This window comes from Cinclus cinclus, chromosome 13 (genome assembly GCF_963662255.1).
Source record: "Cinclus cinclus chromosome 13, bCinCin1.1, whole genome shotgun sequence".
NCBI classification, from domain to species: Eukaryota; Metazoa; Chordata; class Aves; order Passeriformes; family Cinclidae; genus Cinclus; species Cinclus cinclus.
In genome coordinates, this window is record NC_085058.1 from 6,431,014 (window position 1) to 6,451,168 (window position 20,155).

General features: G+C 40.2%; 1 protein-coding gene across 1 annotated transcript in view; it reads right to left on the reverse strand.

The window, feature by feature from the left end:
* Positions 1–13,159: 13,159 nt before the first annotated feature.
* Positions 13,160–20,155, reverse strand: part of KLF13 (KLF transcription factor 13) — a 33,359-nt gene continuing 26,363 nt past the window's right edge. Inside the window, exon 2 of the mRNA XM_062501194.1 lies at positions 13,160–18,559. Coding sequence (XP_062357178.1) covers positions 18,267–18,559 — 293 coding nt within the window. The 3' untranslated portion in view covers positions 13,160–18,266. The remainder of the gene's footprint in view (positions 18,560–20,155) is intronic.

The following is a 20,155-nucleotide window of genomic DNA, read 5'->3' on the forward strand; positions in this document are numbered from 1 at the left end:
AATGCTGTACTTGAAAAGTTTTGTGTTGCTTGTACCCTAAGAAGTCAAAGCAGGCCAAGTGGATCCTTCAGTGGTGTTCGTGGAGCTGAGAGCTGAGCTGTGAGCAGTGGAGCGTGGCCCAGAGAGCCTGGGGACATGCACAGGACCTGTCACACACCCAGGTGCCACGGCTGCTTGGGCCACTCCTCGCACAGGGGCATGTGCAGGGGCATCTGCTCGGGTGATGAGCCTGTAGATGTCAGAACATGCACAGCACAGAGCTGACAGAATACTGCCCTCCACCTCCCTGATTCTGAAACAGCTACACTGGTGCTCACCTTCACCAATGTGAATGGTCTCCCTGACAGCAAAGAGACTGCTTATCTTCAGAAACTTTCGGCAAGTGTTAAAGAATAAATGTTTTTGATCAAGGCCTGAGGCTTTGGCAGCGTCCGTTCCCCACAGGCTGCCTACCATTACTCTTCCAATGAGACAATGGATGAGAATTTTGCCTGAGGAGTAAAGAGAAGCCTTAGGCCTCTTTGGGCTACATTTGTTGTCCTCTGCAGTGTGGGACAGTCCCATTAGTAGTGGGGGCCTTAAATCAGGTGCTTCATTGACATGTAAAATATTGCAAACTGAGCACGAAAGTAAAGTACAAGCTAGTAAGGGAGTAAGGTCTTCATAACACTGTGAGTGTTTTGCACAGGTGAAAACCCATATGTTCGTAGAAACCACAATGATCTCGGATAAATGTAAATCCGGAGAAGCAAAATAACCGATGTTGATTGTAGATGGCTTTCAGCTTAGTGTATTTTAAATCTCTGTCAGTGTATTTGAAGAGTATTTGTTTTAGGGAATGGCAGCTTATTTGAAGGATCACCAAACTAGAGCATAGAAATGAAATTATTTCAGTAATAGACACTAATATCTATTTTAATTTGCACATGGGTTTCCAGTGTATATGACTAAAATCTTACATTGTTAAAAATGAGAGGAAAAACAACACAAAGGTGTTTGTAAGTATGTTCTATTTGTAGACTTAAGGCTGTATTATGTTGGAATTTCACAAGCCAAGTTTAAATTGTAATATAGAAATTATTTTTATATTATTTTCAAAGTACGCTACAGAGCAATATTTTGCGCCCTTATTATAAACAGGGTCATCATTTTAGTAGGTTACTTTCAGAAATGCTGGTAGAAATTAACCATGAAAAGAACGCTTTGTAAATGTACTTGTTTCTAACTGCTCTGTCTGTTGTGCACATCTGTATCTAATGTGAGTTGAATATACAATTTTATTTTTAACTGAAAAGCTTTAAATTTTTCTTTATATATTTTGGTACAACACAGTTCCTCTCTATTCAATTCTCTTCCAGTCCTTCCCAATAGCCACTTTTATAAGCAGCTTCTGAATAAACATGCATCTGGAAAATTTCCTTACCAAATGAAACATTTCTGCACAGATATTGATTGACTTGGACATTCATATACATCCTTGAACCCATTGGAGTAGGATTTGAGGATTTGTTTGCTTTAAAAAAAATAAACAATAAAAAAGAGAAACAGCTATTTATTATTCCTTCAGACTGAAAATCAAGAATGAATAATCCATGCAATCATTTAGTATCTGGAGGAAAAAAATCCCTCTAGATCATAGAAATGTCATCCCTAATTGGCAGATAGAGCCTCTTAATATGTGTCAAATATGCATTAGCTTCTTGCAGATTGAAGTGTTCAGATATTATTTCTTCAAAGTTCTTTGTACTGTACATATCAATTACTGGTGAACTGTGCAAAAGGAAAAGACTTCACAAATTAATGCATATATTAAATTAGAAGTATGTGTAGTTTTTAAAATTCCCTAACTTTTGTGGTTTAGTTTCTTGGGATTTGTTTGTTTGTTTAATACCTTAATACTGTTAAGGTATTTACTGCAACCAAAATTTTCAAACCTAATGATCGTGCATCTGGGTTTCTCCTGGTCAATAGATTGGTTTTAAGGTACTGAGCATCAGTTTGTGTGGGAAGAAAAGCTCCCTCAGTTTCAGAAAATCAATTGTTACTCCAACACATTCAGGTTTCTTCCTTATTAACACTCTACTTCTTTTCAGTCAATGGAATTTACATTTTATCTTTAGCGATCTTCCATGTGTGAACAAATAATTGGGCTTATTCATAAAGTGATTGTTTGAGTATGGAGAGATTTGCCTTGTACCAAAACGCCATATAATTGTTTAACTGTTGCATTCTTAATGGGGCTCTTGTATTCCACTGCTGGGGTGGGGAAACAAGACCTTATTTGTTCCTTGGGTATCATGATCCTGTTATTTGTCTGGTTGGGTTATTCCTCTCAAGTGAATATGCTGTTCTGATTACTATTTTCTGATGGTTTATCTCCCATTACCTGAATGCCTGTACTGTACCACAGGCAATTGAAATGGCTGATGCACATTTGCACTGTGGAACAGGCCATGTGGGTAAAAGCCACCATGTTCCAAACAGCCTTAAAATTACAACTCTCTGGGGACTGAGAGTCACTTAACTGGATGCAGCCTCTGTCCTACTTCCTCATTTACCCATGACTGTAAAACACTCAAGCCTGCTGTAGTCTGTGTGTCTCTAGACTTATTCATCTGATACCCTGTAATCTTAACAGAAAAAAATATTTTTAAAATTGTCATTCTTTAATGACTGTTATTGTGTCAGGAAACCTTAGTCAAAAGAGGAGATGGAATAAAAACAGAGAAATTGTTGTAGCTAGTGAAGGAACCAGGGCACCAAAATACTAAAAAGGGAGAAAATAGTTAAGATGCATCAAAACTTATTTCCTGTCAGGACTGCATGTTTTGTAGATCTTCCTGTATTCTGGGAAAACAGTGAAATGTTTTTGCCATTCTTCTCTGCATCTAATGGAGCTGCTTACTTTATTGCAGAGATTTGCTGTTGGGGAAGAGGGGAGAAAAGGAAGTTCTCTTCCTTTCTTAAAGTGAATTCTAGTGGCAGAATCACCTGAGATTGAAAAAATATGATCCAATGTTGGAACTACACAGTGCCTAACTCCCATGTGCATTCTGTAATTCGTTTCCATTTTGCTCCTTTCAAACACCATTTCTTTAGGAAAAGAAGGAGTGGGAGGTTTAAAGACTAAGCTTGTATGTTAATGATCCAGTTATTCCTTCTTTCACGTGTGGAATCTATATAAACATGAAAAGAGTTACTCAGCACTTCCCCTGCTGAGAGCTAAGAGCCACCTTTATAGGTAAATTCCATGTAATTTCTTTGCCACTAGAACCCCTTGGGGCAGAATCTTTGCTTCATGAAGCCTGACAGCATGTCAGGAGCCTGAGAGCCATGGTTGCCATGGCTGAAACAGCAGGGCTTGGTCATTCTTGCCTTGAACACAGATGAAGTTCATTCTGGCCCCTGGTGTCTGAACAGTACTTTGTAGTAAAGATGGAGTGGAACACTGCCTTGCTGCCATTTGCTTCCAGGTTTGAGTAACAAAAAGCCTCTTCCCCATGCTTTTGGTTAAAATACGCAGGAGATGCAGCAGTGGAATGTGGCATCTCAGGCTCAGAGAATGCCCCACATCTTTAAATGGGCTTTGCAATCAGGTATGAATTGAAACACAGCCATGTGGGCGTGACAGAAGCGCTCTCATCTCTCAACTTTGCAAATTGTGTGCACTTTCAATACTAACAAAAATTAAGCAATGGTTTTATTGTTTATTTGCTCAAGATCCTGTGTACTGTAAATACAGTCTTTGTATAATGCACAGTATGTGTACAGTACAGAAATGCTTTTCCCTTGGAGCCATCAGAGAGCTTTGCATGCACATGGTGCCCAAGTGTGCCCACTCACCATAACCAAGGAGAACAAACAGGATTTAGGCCTAGACTAAATAACGGATGAAATTAGCCACGTAGACCTAAACAGCTGTGAGTTCCCAGCCATGGTGTTCTAGGTCAGCTCTGACAGCTTTGTACAAAACTCCATCCCAATGACTGAGATTAGGTTTGTGCTCTTTTCTGGGTAGGAGCAGTTACTTCTGTGTCTTTTCCAAGCCCATTGCTCTTAGTCTCCAACTCCTGTGTTTGTAATGTGCCATGCTTAGCATGATTCAGCTAGGAAGCCATTTTTTAAATCTCCATAGAACTCTTGTTTTCTTTTTGGAATCCATCTTGAGTTTTATTTTGCATTCGATTTTAAGACATAAAATATTGTTATGAACTTTTCACAATGCCTTGAAATTGTCTTTTATGGGGCTGAAAGACTTTGTTCTCCTTGGGAGGCCTTGTTATTTCTCATTGATTCTTGTGACTAACACTTTTGTATAGAAAAAGTTGAAGAATCATTGAAAGTGTCACTGCTGTTTACATGTATTTCTGCCATTTGGTACACTTTGTGTTATTAAAACACAAGGTGTTTTAATGCCTCTCAGACATGGGCAAAGCTTGAAGGACAGTCTGAAGTAATAGATACAAAAGGTATATGTAGTTTATTCATCAGAACTCTACTGTTGCTATTGTATCATATGCCCCCTTCCCCCAAATCGTACATCTTTTTTCCTATTGCTAACATTTTTTTATTTTCTACTTTCTTAGACAAATTCTAAAGCTCTTTGTCCTTAAAGCCTCTGATAGATTTTCCAATTAAGAAGATTTGGCTTTCTCAGTTCAGGTTGTATATATAGTGGCTTGTCTCCCAAACAGGAATTCAAGTAACCAATGTTGTACCCTTGGCTTAGAGAAGTATATTTATTCATTAACTGAGAGTCTCTGTTCAATTATAACCAAAGCTAATTATATAAAGTCTACTGGTAATGTGACTCTATCTAATAACCTGGCAAACTCAGCATTTTTAACCCATAGAAATGTACAATAAATGTATTTGTACTTGAAGTCTATTTCAAAGAAAGTAGTTGGCTCTCACTGGGGCTTAAGAAAACGTTAATAAGGAATAAAGTAAGTCTCATTGATTTTGGTTGGCTGAGAATTCAACTTCTTCACAGTCTTACCACTCTTCTCATTTTTCAGAGTCTGAGTTTCTTGTTGCCTTCTATAAGTTTATACTCTTCTAGCAAATATTGATGTAGGCTTTCAATAAACTATGTAATAGAAATTACAGAAATTTATTTAAAGCTGAGATTTCTTTTCAGGTTTCTTGTTTGATCATTTTCACACAAAATTGAGTTAATTTATCTTTTCCCATTTCCCCTCTCTACTTATAATTTCAAAACACAACTGGTCGCAGTCATCTTTGTCTGCAAAAGAAAACAGTTGATCATTTTTAAGCTGACTGCCATATTGTTTAAATCCACTGTTCAAAAGAAACAGGAGCATTAATTAATGTTAAAGAATAAGGAATATTTCTTGTGAAAAATGTGAATTCTTGAGAACCTTTTCTACATTCATTCAAATTAATATCATTTTTAATCTGATCCATACTTTGACAAAGATGATGTGTAAGAGCTGTTTTTAGCAGTTGGATTGTTACTTTGTAAAGTATTAAAGCACTAAACCAATTTTTGCAATAGGTAGTAAAACTTGCTTTTGTTTTGAAAAACTTCCAGTTATAACTGTCGCACTTTTTATAGCAGAACTGTATTTAATTTCTTTCTTTTATGAAAGATTATTCAAAGTAACTGATAGCTCTGTAATCTGTGTGAATTGGCTTCTCTGTTATTTGAATCTGAGAGAAGCTACAATGCCTATTAAATAAAATTAACTTATTTCTAAAGTATCTGTTTGCTTGAATTCTTGTTTGTGCTTTCTGTGTGCTCTCTCGGGGTGGTGATGGATACACCCTGAAGCCCAGGGAGGAATCAGGGACAAGGATAAGGAGCAGCTGCAAACCTGGGGAGGGGGGAGGGCAATTGGCTCAGCACAGCCTTGTGCTGCTGCTGCTGTAAAATGTAAATAGCATTAAATTAAGCATTTAGCATTTAAATAACAAATTGAGTTACTTTCCCAAAACTCCACCTAGCTTGGATACCTTGCTGAAATCAAGCTCTTCATACTGTTACCTCAGAGGAAACAAAATGAGAGTAGTTCAAGCAGCCTAACATTACTATAAACCTCAGATCAAGAGCAAGAACAAGTCCTGTGGGAAAGATTTCATTTATTGCCTGTTGTAGGGGCTGATTCTCTCTTATCTAAATCCAGTGTACATCAGAAATGGTGATGATGGAATTGCACCATTGAACAGCATCTCTGTGCCAGTTCCCCAGGTCAGGGGCACACTGGAAATGGTCAGGGTGCTGCAGGGGCTGCCCCTCGAGGACAATAATTGAAGGAAAAAGGCGAAGTGTAGATTGAGTGAAGAAGTTAGAGCAGCAAAAAGAACCTGAAATGAAAGTAGAAGCTGTGGCTGACATGCCAGCCCTGTGCCTCCTGGGAGAGATGATGAAGGCCTCTTCAAGGAGAAGGACTTGGAAGGCTAAGCTGGCACCTAATAATGGTTTACAGGACCAGCAAACAGATAATCAAAACTTGTAAAGGCTGTGAATCGAAGACAAAAACAACAGAGCAGAAATATTATTATTCCTGTAACCATAGTATTTGCCCAAATATTTAGCTATTTGCAACATAAGAGAAATCTGTTTGATGAGGCAAAGGCCAAGGCAGTTACCTGAGCTCCTTGAACTGGAGAAATTCCTAAAGGATTCCTGCCCTCCCTCTGCCATGCCCCATTTTGTGCTGGCAGAATACTGTCTTTCTGCACAGAAAAATGTTAACTCCCTGTGTTCACTCAGGGAGGTCACGGATCATCTGAACAGAAAAGCCATATGTCTCAATGCTGTGCAGAATGATGCTGAGTTGACTTTCTTCATTCTGCAGGAACTCATCTTCAGGATGCCTGCAAAGGCTGAAAACTTGGAAACTGGAATGAAAGGATGGCAGACCCAAGCATCCACTCCTGTTCCACAACATTCAACAGCCTGTAAGTCATGGTATAGTCAAGTTTCTTTGAAATGTGACATTAGACCCTAGACTTCATCTGCCAGTTATGATAGAAAACATGGATCATTTTGAGGAGGAAGATGGTGGAGCAAGTGGCAACAGCTACTGAAGGATCCAGCTATCAATATATTTTAATTAGTAAGTAAAAAAACAAGCTGACACCTTGCTTGCTCCGGTAATATTCCAGATTTTCTGGGTGCTACCTGGGTTACAATACAGTATCAAACACTTTCCAGAAGGCTGGCTAATATGTTACAAAGTGTGTTATAAATTTGCCATTAGAACTAAAGAATTTGTGGGCTTGAGGGAGCAGGACCATCCAAAAAGGAAGATTTTTTTTTAAGGCAGGGCTGTGCTTACAGGCAGCACTGTTTCTGCCACAGCATCCAGATGTTTTCTGTGGACCAGAATGTAGCTATGGAGGAAAACACCCATGTTCATGTCAGCTCTGTCAGTGTCCCTGCATGGTATCCACACGTGTGGGTGGCAGTGGCTGCTGTTTGGTCACTGTCACAAGGGAGCTGGATCAACTCACCAAGCTCATTCCTCACGTGGCAATTCAATCTGTTGTGCCTGATGGCCTGTGAGGTGTTTGAAGTGCCTCTGCCTTGGATCTGCATGGTCATGACAGGCTGTGCATCTTCGTAACTGATGAAACCACTACAGCAGCCAGTGTGCTTTGCCTTTGGCTCTGCTCTTCACACAGTGACTCGTGGTTTTTTGAGGAAATTACCAGAGAAGCCAGAAGCTCATTAGCTATAGCATAAACATCTAACAAATCTGGGCTTCTAAGTTTTGTGGACAATAATGCTGAAATATTATATTATAAAAAATTATTTAAAGTAAATACAAAATATAAATGCAGCAATATCACATTTACTGTATAGTGCTTCTTATTAGAATGTGGATAGCACCCACATAGCTGAAATGCTCATTACCCTGTCACATGTGCAAACCTTTTAAAAATTAGAAATACTGTTCATTAGAAAAGACACTCTGTAGTATGTCCTCATTCTTTCAATTTTTCTGTCTATTCATGGGAGATGACATTTACCTCCCTGAGCTCAAAAATAAACAGATCCTCATCTAGCATGTTTGCAAAGAGGTTTTGTGTAACTGGAGACATGAGGGTGTGTGTTTATCAGGCAGGAAAGGTATGATTAGCAATAATACTGAATAATTCCCAGGGATTTTTCCTAGCAATAGCCCTTCCTAGATCACCATCATGCTTACAGGAAATGTCAGTTCCAAGTTAAAAAGATAATTTTTGTGTGATACTCCCCAAAACAAATCTTTTTAGAGGCACCTCAAAGGAAGGTACAGCTTTAGATCCTGACTGTTGCCCCTTGACATGTTCCACTTTGTGCCAGGTGTCTCACACAAATGTTTCCTGTGCTGTCAGGAATTTACAAACTGGGCTCAGTCCTGTCTGAGGTGGCCCCTACAGTAGAAAGATTAGTCTATGTAACAGTGTGTGTAGATTGCAATTGGATAGTAGAGAACCAGGTTTTTCCTTTGGAGGAGGGCAAGGATGCCCTGTGTATGTATTGGTTGCAAGGTGCTGTGCAGAAGAGGCTGAGCAGGGAAGCTGTGCTCTGAACAGCTGCTGTTTGGAATGCAGTGGAATGTGAGCACATGGACAGAAGGGAAAGTTTTTTTCTTCTGTGGCAACACAAACACTGCTAGAAGCCTATGTCGGCTGAGGGCCGTGAATATAAAAACCATTGACATCAGTAAAAGAGAATTTTGAAAGCATTGCACACATTGTCCATCGTATTTCAGCTCCTGTCACCAATAGGGTGGGTTTTTTCTTCTCAAGAATCTTCTATCTCAGTTCATAAAACCATTTTTCTGGCCTTAAGATTGCCCTGTGCTTCAGGCAGATTATTTGAAGGACCTGGTGAGGGTGCTGCATAGCTTGGCTGTGATTCTTCTTCTAATCTGTAACTTCATGCACAGGTTTGTGCATGTTATCAGGTCCCAGCTGGCCCTCCCAAAGCCAGATCACAACACCCAGAGAAGAGAGCCTAAGCACAGCACAGACCTAGCCAAAAACACAGCCACAGCACAGCTGTGATTTAAAGCTGGCCATTCAGCTGTGCCTTTATTCAAAGTGCTGTCTCCTTGAAAAGCTTCCCCTCTCTTAGCAAACACCACATAACATGCAATTTTTACAGTGACTTGTAGCATATTTTTACTCCTGAAATACAACCCTTCTGTTTTAGATCTCCTTAATCATAGTGATTTTGTGGAGAATAACGAATTTTCCGTTCCTGGACTTAAAACTTTTTTCCTTATTACCTTCAGCATTAATTATCCCTTCTAAAAATAGACAGGTGGGTCCAAAAATATCCAGTGGAACCTTAATGAGAGGTTTCTTGCAGGGAAGCCGACAGCCAGACCTGATTTATTCACCCAGTCTTGTTGTTTGTGCAGACCCACCCTGCACCAGGTTCCTGTTTCCAGGCTTGCCTCTTATTTGCTCACCCAGTTAATCAGTACAGCTGCTTGTGAGGGCAAGTTAGGGGGAAGCCATCCCCTACCCTGTCTTCTGGGGAGGTTGCAAAAATTGGGGAGCGTGTGGCTGCCTTCACACCCTGCACCCCTGAGAGCAACTCCTGTCTTGCAGGGAGGAAGGTGCATGTAGGTAATTTCCTTTGAGGGATCTGCCAAGCTGCTGTGCCTGGGAGCACGGGTGTCTCCCTTGGCCGGCCCTGTGAGCTGGCAGCAGAGGAGGGATGGCATTCCTGAACGAAACTTTCTTCTTCCTCTGAAGTCATCCTGTTCCTCCTAGCAGGCTGCGAACGTAGTTTGTACATCAACCCCAGAGAGGGAAAGCTTGGGATTTGTTTTATGACTTCCAAAGTCAACAAGATGCTTGGAAGTTAAACCGAAGCTACAAGGCCTTGCAACTTCATGGATAATTCTGAAGGGTTTGAGTTGGTTCTCAAGCTTGGCTCCGAGGAGTGGTGATTCTGTGTTCTGGTGCAGGGAGTCGTGATACAGCCTGGGTTTGGGCCCAGCCAGTTGTGGGTGTGCCTATCCCATTACTCCCCTCAGACCAGATGGCAGCTGGGATGTTGATTCTGAGACCTACTTGAGCTTCTAAGTGTGGCATTTTGAGAGTCCCAAACTGACATATTTTTTTGCAAAGGGTGGGGCATGAGGCTTGAGAAAAAAAATGCAGGGTCTTTGAAGTGCAAGGCTTTGAAAAAAACTAGCAAATTCCTGTTGCAGTTCACTGTCTGTGGAAAATCTGGAAACTAACTTTTGACCAAAGAGGCTGGATAACATTTAAAAGTAACAGACTGAGGAAGTGTGGGTTTCATGTTTTAACTGTTTATGCAGTGGTGGAGAAGGTGAGCTTGATTCAAACAGTGTGTACCAAAAAACACTGTCAGTCCCTGCCTTCCTTCTCTTCCACTCTGAGGCTCTGGGTGCATTCAGATCACTGATGTAAAACGTGTGTGTTGTGGAAGGGGGAGGGAGGAATTTCTCTCTTCCCGTTGCCATTGTGTTTTGTTATGTTTTGTGTCTGTTCAGTTTGTCTCCAGGATCAGAGAAGTGACTCAAAGTTATTTCCACAATAGGAGAGCATGGGAAAACACAAACATTAGTCTCTTAAAGACACACAGCCCTGTTTATCACACACTGACATGCCTCACCTTCTGTCTGCTGGAATTGCTACCACGTGAGCTACCTTACTCCTTTCTTTAGAAAGCTGTTAGGATTTTGCACCTTAAGCCTTTCCTTTTGTCTCTAGAAAAATACATCAAACTTCCCCACCCTCTACTCCTTCCTTATTTTTCTATGCTTATCTTCCCCCATTTAACTTGCCTTCCCCATTTATTGCACCTCTCCTGTTCCTCACATTGGCTCATCTCATCCCTCTTTCCATACTGCCACACACATGAAAGTCTCTAAGCAGCACCATCTCTCATGTCCTTCAGCTGGGCCTTTTTTCTCAATGGTGTCCTCATATCCACCAACTTGGCAATAGGACACCTTCCCTGTGGGAGATGTTCCAGTCCCGCCTGGTATGCCTTGGGGAGAGCACTTGGGCTAGCTCTGGACAAGCCAGCCTGGCCTCTATGAACCTTTGGGACCCTTTGGAGAATTCCCTGTAGATCCTAGTGCTGCAGGCCCAGACCTGCTGTGCTGTGCTCAGCCAGGCACAGTCATCCAGTGACGCAGAGAAGAAACATCAGCTCAGCAGAAACCTGGCAGCAACAGCATCCTGGAGCCTCTGTTAGTCCAGCCCCTGGTGCCAACCCCTCCTTTTTGACTGAATATTTGTTTTGGCCAGCAGGAGCCAAAGATGAAATCTAACTCCGGCCAGTGCCAACCAGGTGGGACAGGTTGATCCTTTATTTACAATTATGATGAGGTAGCAATTATACTCTCAGACTGTTTTCTATTGGTGAGGTAGAGCTACTACTAAGCTCAGTGGTTTGGTTTTGTTACCAGACCTTTGGGGCCTGCTCTTGCCTATAACCCCCCCTGAGGTTTTCTTGTGTCTCTTCTTTTCTTGATTTTTTTTTTTTTTGACAACTTGTTTAACATAATCTTGTTCTCTGAGTTTTCCAAAGCACAGATCTGCCCCATACCTGTGTTCAGTCATGCTTCTCTCTTCCCTTCCTGCTGCTCACATATCTGGGCATCCAGACTCCATCCTTTTTCTGCTGCCTGCACTGAGAAATCTATTCAGGTAATTCCTCCCTTTCTCTTTAACCTCTTCAGCTGTGCCAGCAATGCAGTGTAGCTGGCTAAACAAATGTGCTTGCCTGCTTCAACTACTGCTTGACTTAGCTCCCTTCTCTGCTGCTCTTGGAAAACATGTTGCAGTTTCTCCTCATCTTGGGAGGTGCTGCCTTGCTTGCTTGCTGTGAAATTCTGTAGGAAGCCCCATGTGTATTCTGGTGCTGGACAAACCTTTCTAGTCAGCTGCTACAAACACTTGTCTCATTGTCTTCACCTCATTTTTATTTCAGTCTTCATCCTCTCTTACTTTTCTATCTCTATTGACTGTGTATTTATATTTATGTCACTTTCCACTCATGCAGTCAACTAGCAAAGCACGCCATGGTTGTGGTTCCTTGAAAAGCTAGCACAATGAATCTTAAGGTGGATTACTTTGAAGCCAGAAATTATACACAGGTAAATAGAAATAGGAACACCCCACCCTAATTCTAGCATTATTCTGGCTTCTCTTCTGAAATGCTGGACTACTGCCAAGTCTATGAACGTTTCACGGCAAATGCTGAGTCACAGGCAAGACAGAAAAAGGAGGCAGGAGAAATGCACACTCCTTGCATTTAGGAACTGGAGAGGCCAAGCAGGACAGAATGTGTTAACATACATATTTCAGAGGGTGGGGAGGCACAGTACATTACATTACCAAGGCAGCAACTCCAGACTTAAACTGAAAAGGTATAGTCCTTTGGAGGGAATTGTCTCCCTTTTCATCCTTCTGGCAAGTTTAGGAAACAACCCCTGGCTGCTTTTCTGTTATGGAACACGAGGTGAATCTTTCATTGTAGGAAGACTTCAGGAATGCTACTGCTACAAGTCTCTGTAAGGAACGGTGCCTGGAAGTGTTGTGCAACCTGTATTTTCTAGAAACTTCAGCTTCATTCCTTCACATCTGCCAATGCCTTATGTTTTTGAGAAAGTGGCAAAAATTTGTGTTTCGATTTTCTCATCTTTAAAATCAGGAAAGAACATTTCAGGATACTGTGAGATTACCTTGTTACTGTTTTTACATGGTATTGCTACTTGCAGAGATGATATCAGGAATTTGCAAGGAACTGGACTTTGAAAGAAAGGACTCTCTGAACCTTAGGTCACACATATTAATCCCATAACCATCTTGTAAAAATGCAATATATATACCACCTTTGAGAAAGGAATTTCACTATGCAACTACAAAATACCAGTTGAAGGACAGAATACAAAACTAAGGCCACAAAAACTTTCTCTCAAACGTTAAAAGAAATCCCATTTTAAACAATAGAACTGGGTGATATTTAAATAAAGACACCAAACAAAATACCAAGTCTCAAATGAACAGCAGAAATATTAACAATTGATGCTTTTTTTGGTGATAAACAGAGAACGGAATTAAGAGAAAAAAGGTATTTCATAGTTATAAGTTTTATTTTGGAAAATGTAAACTTCACTAACCATGCATACAAGTTAAGACAATGTTTTACAGTTCTTAATTTTCTTCCTTTTTTCATTTTTTCCTTTTATAGTTGCATAGGACATTATCACAATATATAATCTATGCAATACAAAATACATAAAAAGTTACAGCAGAGCAAGAATAGATGAACATATAACTGTACAACTGTAATACTTCAGTGTAGTGATTTAAAGAGTTGAAAAGTGAGCCATGGAAGCTTTCATGTGCTGCTGATAAACCTTTACAGCTCACTGCAGCTGGAAGTTTGGCTGTGAACATGTGCACGCTCCCTGGCACACGTGTCCCCTGTCCTCCATTCAGGCATGTGCTGCTGGAAAAGCACATGTGCACACACACATGTCCCTCACATGCACAATATACACACGTAAATGCACCTGTAACCAGAGATGAATCTCAACCACAAATCTCCAACAGGTTCAAAAACCCAAATGCAGTGGCATTTGGATCTAGGAATTTGGTTCAGGCCCATCACTAGTTATAATGAAATGGATAGCTATTTCTGCTCTGTAGACATCCCTTCATTAGTCAGTGTGTAGTACAGACACACTGCTGTGTATTTATATATACACACATACACTACACACATATATATCTATTTATTTATATATATGTGCATATGCTTATATAAATCCAGATATATAAATATATATATATATTTATAAAAACCTATACCAGTGGATGGGATTTTGCATTCTATATTCTGGCTTCTGGGATAAACAAGTATAATTTGGATATTTTCCTCTGCCTAAGGCTATAGCTCTTATCCCCGAGAGTTACAAATACAGATGTTCATCATACCATTCACTGACATAGACTAGATTTTAGCACCCAATGCACAAACAGATGGTGTGATGGAGTAAAAGAGCACCTGAAAGTTAGTTTGTAGGCATGACCTGATGGAATTAGTAAATCTAATGGAAATGAAGAGGCAAAGACAACACTGCACAAAGTACAAATTCTGTAACTCATGACAAAGCACTGGAGATGAGCAATTGTGGAACAGGTCTGCTCCTCACACAGCCTTTAATGCCTGGCTGTGTGAGACAAGGGGAGTGCTGAACATCTGGGTAGAGGGTAATGAAGTTTAAAGGTGTACAGAGGCTCTCAAAGCTACAACTTCTTGCAAGGCTTAGTGCAGTAAAGAGGGTGGGATACAGGCAGGAATTAGGCATTGCCATTGAACAGAGGCTTCTGATGACTTGTCATAAATATATAGCTTTGCAGTAATGTAAACAGATACTAGGCATGTATTATAAAAGCAAGGAACAATTAATTTGCAGATACAAAAAATTCTCACAAAATCTAGCTGCCAGGAATTTACCAGGACTGCTTTCTAAGAAGCAGGATGAAAACTGAATTCATGTTGCCATTAGGCCTTTGCACTGGGAGAGGTTAATGGGAGGGGTGAATGAGTTTCTAAGAGCATCTTTAGTTTCATCTAGTAGAGAGGTGATGATTTTCACTTGCACCTATTTCCTACAGAAAGGCAGTTCAGCTCAACACTTAAGAGAAGTTAGAATCATGGCTGGAGAAAAATGAACTTTCAGGGCTTTCTTAATAATAGCAAAGCTGTTGCTATCATCTGAAAAAAAAAAATCATGGCAATGTTGTATTTTGTGAGAACACCTCAACAGCTTGCATGGTGAAAGGAGGAGGCAGGAGAGATGCACACTCCTCCAGATGGAGGAACCTGCACCTCGCCAGAGCAGTATTTCCTGAGTGTGACGTGTTTGTTGCTGTGCCAGGAGACTGTTTTAGATTACACTGCTGCTTGAAACAACAGAAGGGTAAAACTCTGAGGTTAGTTTGGATAAGCAGGCAGATTTCAAAATATAATTTGAGCTGTTCTGGCTTCTCATAACTGCAAAGCTCAGGAGAGACCATCATGAGAATAGAGTCTAAGGACCTTGCTGACCATCAGACATTTCTAGCAGATGCTAGAAACCCCCGAACACTCTTTGTTAATATGAAAATCTTAAGTTTTTATTCACATTCTGTTTTGGAAAATACTAGTGGTTTGGAATTTATCATTTTATCCTAAAGTTATAATGTATTAAACTTTTAATGGAGATATTTGAAACTCTCTCTGGGATTTTAAAACACAGTAACTTGACTGTCAGCCTAATACATGCTGAGGTATTTACAGCTATGATGTAAAAACAAAAAGGTTTAAATGACCAATTTCAGAGTATTTCCTGAAAGCCTCATTATGTTGGCTATATACAGTCCCATGGTGTTCTCACTAAATGAATTGACTAAACTGGAAATTTGACTTTGAACCAATTTATTTTTTCCTGCTTAAACTTGATGAACTATTAGTAATATCTATGAAGAATATGAGTAAAAAAGAACATGAGTAAAATTAGTTCACTGTTTGAGTTAAAGATTACATAGTTCTGTGTCCCCCAGAATAGGTTGTCCCATAACCTTTATATCCTATAATCTCAGTACCAATAAAACCTGGTGCAAATTATCCCTTCTCCAGGCTAGTAAAACAACTTGTTTGTAATGCATAAACTGATTCATGCTGAATTATTAAGTCCTAAATAAATGGAGTGGTTCCTCCTTTCCTGAAGACTAAATTATGCTCTTGTTGAAAAAGGTGATTTTACAACAAAATTAATTTGGAATATGAAGCCTATAATGTTTGCCAATACACAGTGCTCTTTTTTATTTTGACTGTTCCCCCTCTCCTCCACATACTTCTCTTAAGGTATCATGAGAAATGTGTTTGACTTGTTTTGAAGTATGTGCACAAGACAGAGCTGACCTGTAGAATTCCTTGAGCTAGATGCCCCTCTACTAACTACAGCACAAGAGCACTTCTTGGAGTCACAGAAGTTATTGGAATGTGAATTCCTGTTACCTGAATTCTATCAAATTGTTAAAATCATGCATCTCAGTACAAAAGATTAAAAAAAAAAAAAAAAGAAAGAAAGAAAAGAGGAAATCTGTTGAGGCTAACAGATCTGGTTTTCCCCTAACTCCAGAGGTTGGGCAACTCATTACATTAACTTTCTTTGTCATCTTGCAGAAACCCCTTACTATGTTCTTTCACTTTCTGTGAAATAAAACAGTAGAATTGTGCCTTTCACAACTTCCAATTCAAAGGGCAAAATTAACAGAGGTGGAATCTGAAGCAAATGAACATTAAAACATACTGAGATGTCAGCACTTGTTTATAGTTGTATCAATAAATACTTAGAGTATTTCCCTATACAACTAATAGAACGTGTAGTATTAGGAATAATGTATGTTATGGAAGTACCTATGAAACTATTTGGAAATCTATATTAGCTTCTCACAGTTAACATACAGTACAATAAAACCTTGCAAAACTGGATCAATGCAAAGCAGCAAGTAAGATACAGGTTCATGGGGAATCTGGAGGCATTCACTTCATAATGACAGGTTTGGTGTAGAGAGTTTCCTTCCACCATGCTACACTTAATTGCATTTATACCCTACAGTAAAAACAGCAAACATCCCAAAATTCCAGAATCAAAAGGATCTGAATTGATAATATGCACCATCAGACCCACACAAACCAAGTGTATTTGCTGCCATTGAGGTTTTCAGTACATCAGTATGCTCCTGGTCTTCTACTCTATTTTCTACCATATAAAACATAAAAATCTATCTCCTTGTGCTCTATCTAGTCTTAAGTATTTGAAGGTTATTGAAAACTAGACAATATTCCCTTTCTGTTCTTAAGCAGTTTTTCAGAAATAAGAGCACCTTGCTTTATGCTGGTATGTGTATTTTTGAGAAACTTGAAGGAGTGCTGAGCTATAATGTCATTTTATTTTAAACTTTAAAATGCACATTTTATTATTCCAGTCAGAAGATACCTTATGATTTTCACTTCCTTTTATCAATGACCACGATTTTGATGCAACAGGATACAGAAACTATGTCTTAGCCAATTTTTCTTTCTATGATACAGCTGTACAGTAGGTAAGTACCTTGATAACCTTTTTGGTGGGCATTGGTTCAGTAATGCTATTTCTGTAGTTCATTAAAAAAACCCCAAAACAAACAAAACAAAGGAAGAAGGAATAAAGGAAATTGTTCAAGTCAGTGTGGTTTGATTTGAATAGTCTGTTGGTCTCATACTGAACAGGCAGTGCAGACAACTTAACTTGGAGAGAGTAACAACAGAATGCCTCTGAGATTCCAGGCCACCTTGCTGTAAAATGTTACCCAGTGTAAATTTATTTCTTTGTGATTTAGGTTACTTATTTAAGGCATCTTGTTGAAAAATTTTTCTCAGAATTTTATCTAGCATGAAACAAACCAACAAGCAAGTTTATCAGCTTCACAGAGAATTCTGCAATTGGAAGTTGGTTTTGGAGCATCTTCAGCATGAAGTGAGAAGACAGCTTGCTACCGTAAGCAGAGGGCAGCCTGAAGAAAGACAAGACTCCTGTTTGGACACTCCCCAACACAGGTGTAAAATCAGGAAAACGAGCAATGGAAGAGTCTGGTACTACATTCCAGTATTGGATTGGTTTCTGTATTGTTTGCTTGTCTTTAATTTTTTCCCCAGTGTGTGAAGAACCTAACATAAAGCTTCTGAGTGCAATTATATCTACAGAGTAAGGCCATGGTTAGGGTGTGTCTTCATTGTAATTATTGTGTAACATAAATATCCATCCCTGAGAAAGGAGAAAGGGGACACAAATCCAACACAGTTGATTTTTAAGTGTATGTATGCTTATATTGTGCAATCCGGTTTTACAAACTACTTTGACACCTGAGGTGAATTAAGCGGATTATTTTCCTTTTTTTTTAAGATTTTTTTTTCATTTTCTTATAAATAATAAAGAAGAGGATCCATAAATGGTTGCAAAATATATGAAATATTGAGACAGCAGAAGTCAGTAAGTGTAACATGTAAATTTCTCTGTCCATGAGGTTAGAATACCCACTTGAGTGGCTGGGTAAAGAAAATCTGACTAAAAATTGCAGTGGGAGGCAGCTATTTACTGATTTTTTCAAAAGAGAGGGTGGCAACCGAAGGAGGGGAAGCAACAGAGTTTTTTAAATGTGTGCAACACAAACAAAACTCCAGGTTAGGCATTAGAGGCAAAGTGCTGACATCCAGTGCAGGTAGTCTACGGGGAGCTGGCGGGGCTGATGGTGGGGCTGGAGGCGTCCGAGCGGCTGTAGTCACTGACAGACCCTGTCCTGGAGCCGCTGCCGCTCCTCCTCTTCAGCATGCTGGGGTGGAAGTTGGCGTGGCGCCGGGCGTGTTTGGTCAGGTGGTCGCTGCGCATGAAGCGCTTCTCACACAGCGGGCAGCTGAACTTCTTCTCTCCGGTGTGAGTGCGGTAGTGCCGGGCCAGCTCATCCGAGCGAGCGAACTTCTTGTTACAGCCCTGCCAGTTGCATTCAAAAGGCCGCTCACCTGCAGGGAGCAAACACGGCACGGTTAGAAGGGAGAGCAGCGTCTTCCGCGGGCTATTTTTTGGTACGCAGAGTATAGGGCAACAAGGTTGGGTGCGGGGCGGATGCCACTTGGCACTAAGCGGATGGAGGTGTTGCCCTCTGCCACAGGAGGCTGCTGTACGTAATGGGCATTCCAACCCGCTAAAAAATGCTGTCAGTCAAGCAAGTAATATACCTTATTTGATAACTGTGTCTTCAGGGACGCTGGGCTCCTGATCCTTTAATGGATATCTCATATCTCTTGTGGTCTGTTGAACTAATGACTTTAATAATATCTGTACTGAACTTTCACACTCACTAAGTGACTAGTGTATTCACTTAGTCCTCCAAGCTGCCCCTATGTGTCTGACTAAGTGCTGAAGCTCAGAAGGCATGATGAGGTCTTCTTCTTCAGCTATTTAAAAAGTTATGGTAAAAATGCAAAATTGCAGTTTTGAGGTGCTGGCTGTGAGGCTGTTACCTTGCATTCTCCAAAGCCCTGCCGGTGTTTTCTGCATTTGCTACAAAGTACTGCAGTTTCCCTTGTTCACTGCCTTCGCTGTCAGTGGAAGTGAGGCAGGGAGTGCTGTATTCCGGTGGGGACAGGTGACACCTTGAAGGTACCAAGGTGCCTTTTTTGAATAGCTAACATAAACGCCATGAGCTGTGGCACTTAAACTTGGAGAAAGGATCAGTGAGCTCACAGAAAGAGTGGTCTGGTGACCTGGTACAGCTCTGGACAGATCTCAAACATGGGATGGATGCCCGGTGCTGTTTCAGGGCAGTGCACCGTGGTAGATGTGCAGCCTAGGAAGCTCTGCACGGGCTGCAGACAGAAGTAGCATTGTTGTTGGGTAGATGGGTATCTGGAATCTATTCCCAGCTTCATCACTGATGTGCTGCATAGCTTGGGCACCTCGTATTATCTGCTTCTATCCTTAGTTTCTCCATTTCATAAAAATGAAAATGTTAAATAATGGAATTTGCTGTCTACTACTTCTGCTTATTGGTTTGGTTCCTACTGTCACTGATTCTGAACATCACACATTCTTTAATTGCTATTAATTGAGAATGTCTTATTCTTTCGTGAATACATAAATACACAGACCTAGCATGTTCTGCAGTTGTAATTTTAATTACTTCCTACTTGCACTAATCCTAATGTTTCTAATTCTGAATAGCCTGTTCAAGAGGCCCAGAGAGCTACATAAATTCTGGGCCAAAATAAGAAATAAAAGTTCTTTCCACAGCAGACTAAATAGGAAATAAAGAAAGAAATCAGCCTCCTGGAGAAATTTGATACCCCTTAATTAAAACTGTATGAGATAAAAATTGACCCCAGCAAATCTTGAATCTAAGCAGCCAATAATCTGCTTTAAATTCACAGATTTGGCAATAACATTTGTTTCCAGAATCTGTTTAGGAGGCTTCTGGTCAGAAAAATAGTTTTATAGGTTCCTTTACTCTCTGTTCATGAGTCCTCCAAGACACCTCAGCCAAATGTCAGTTTCTCAATTAATAGACAAGCAAGACTTTCTAAAACAGGAGTTTGTTCAAGAATCTGGAGAAGTCAAGT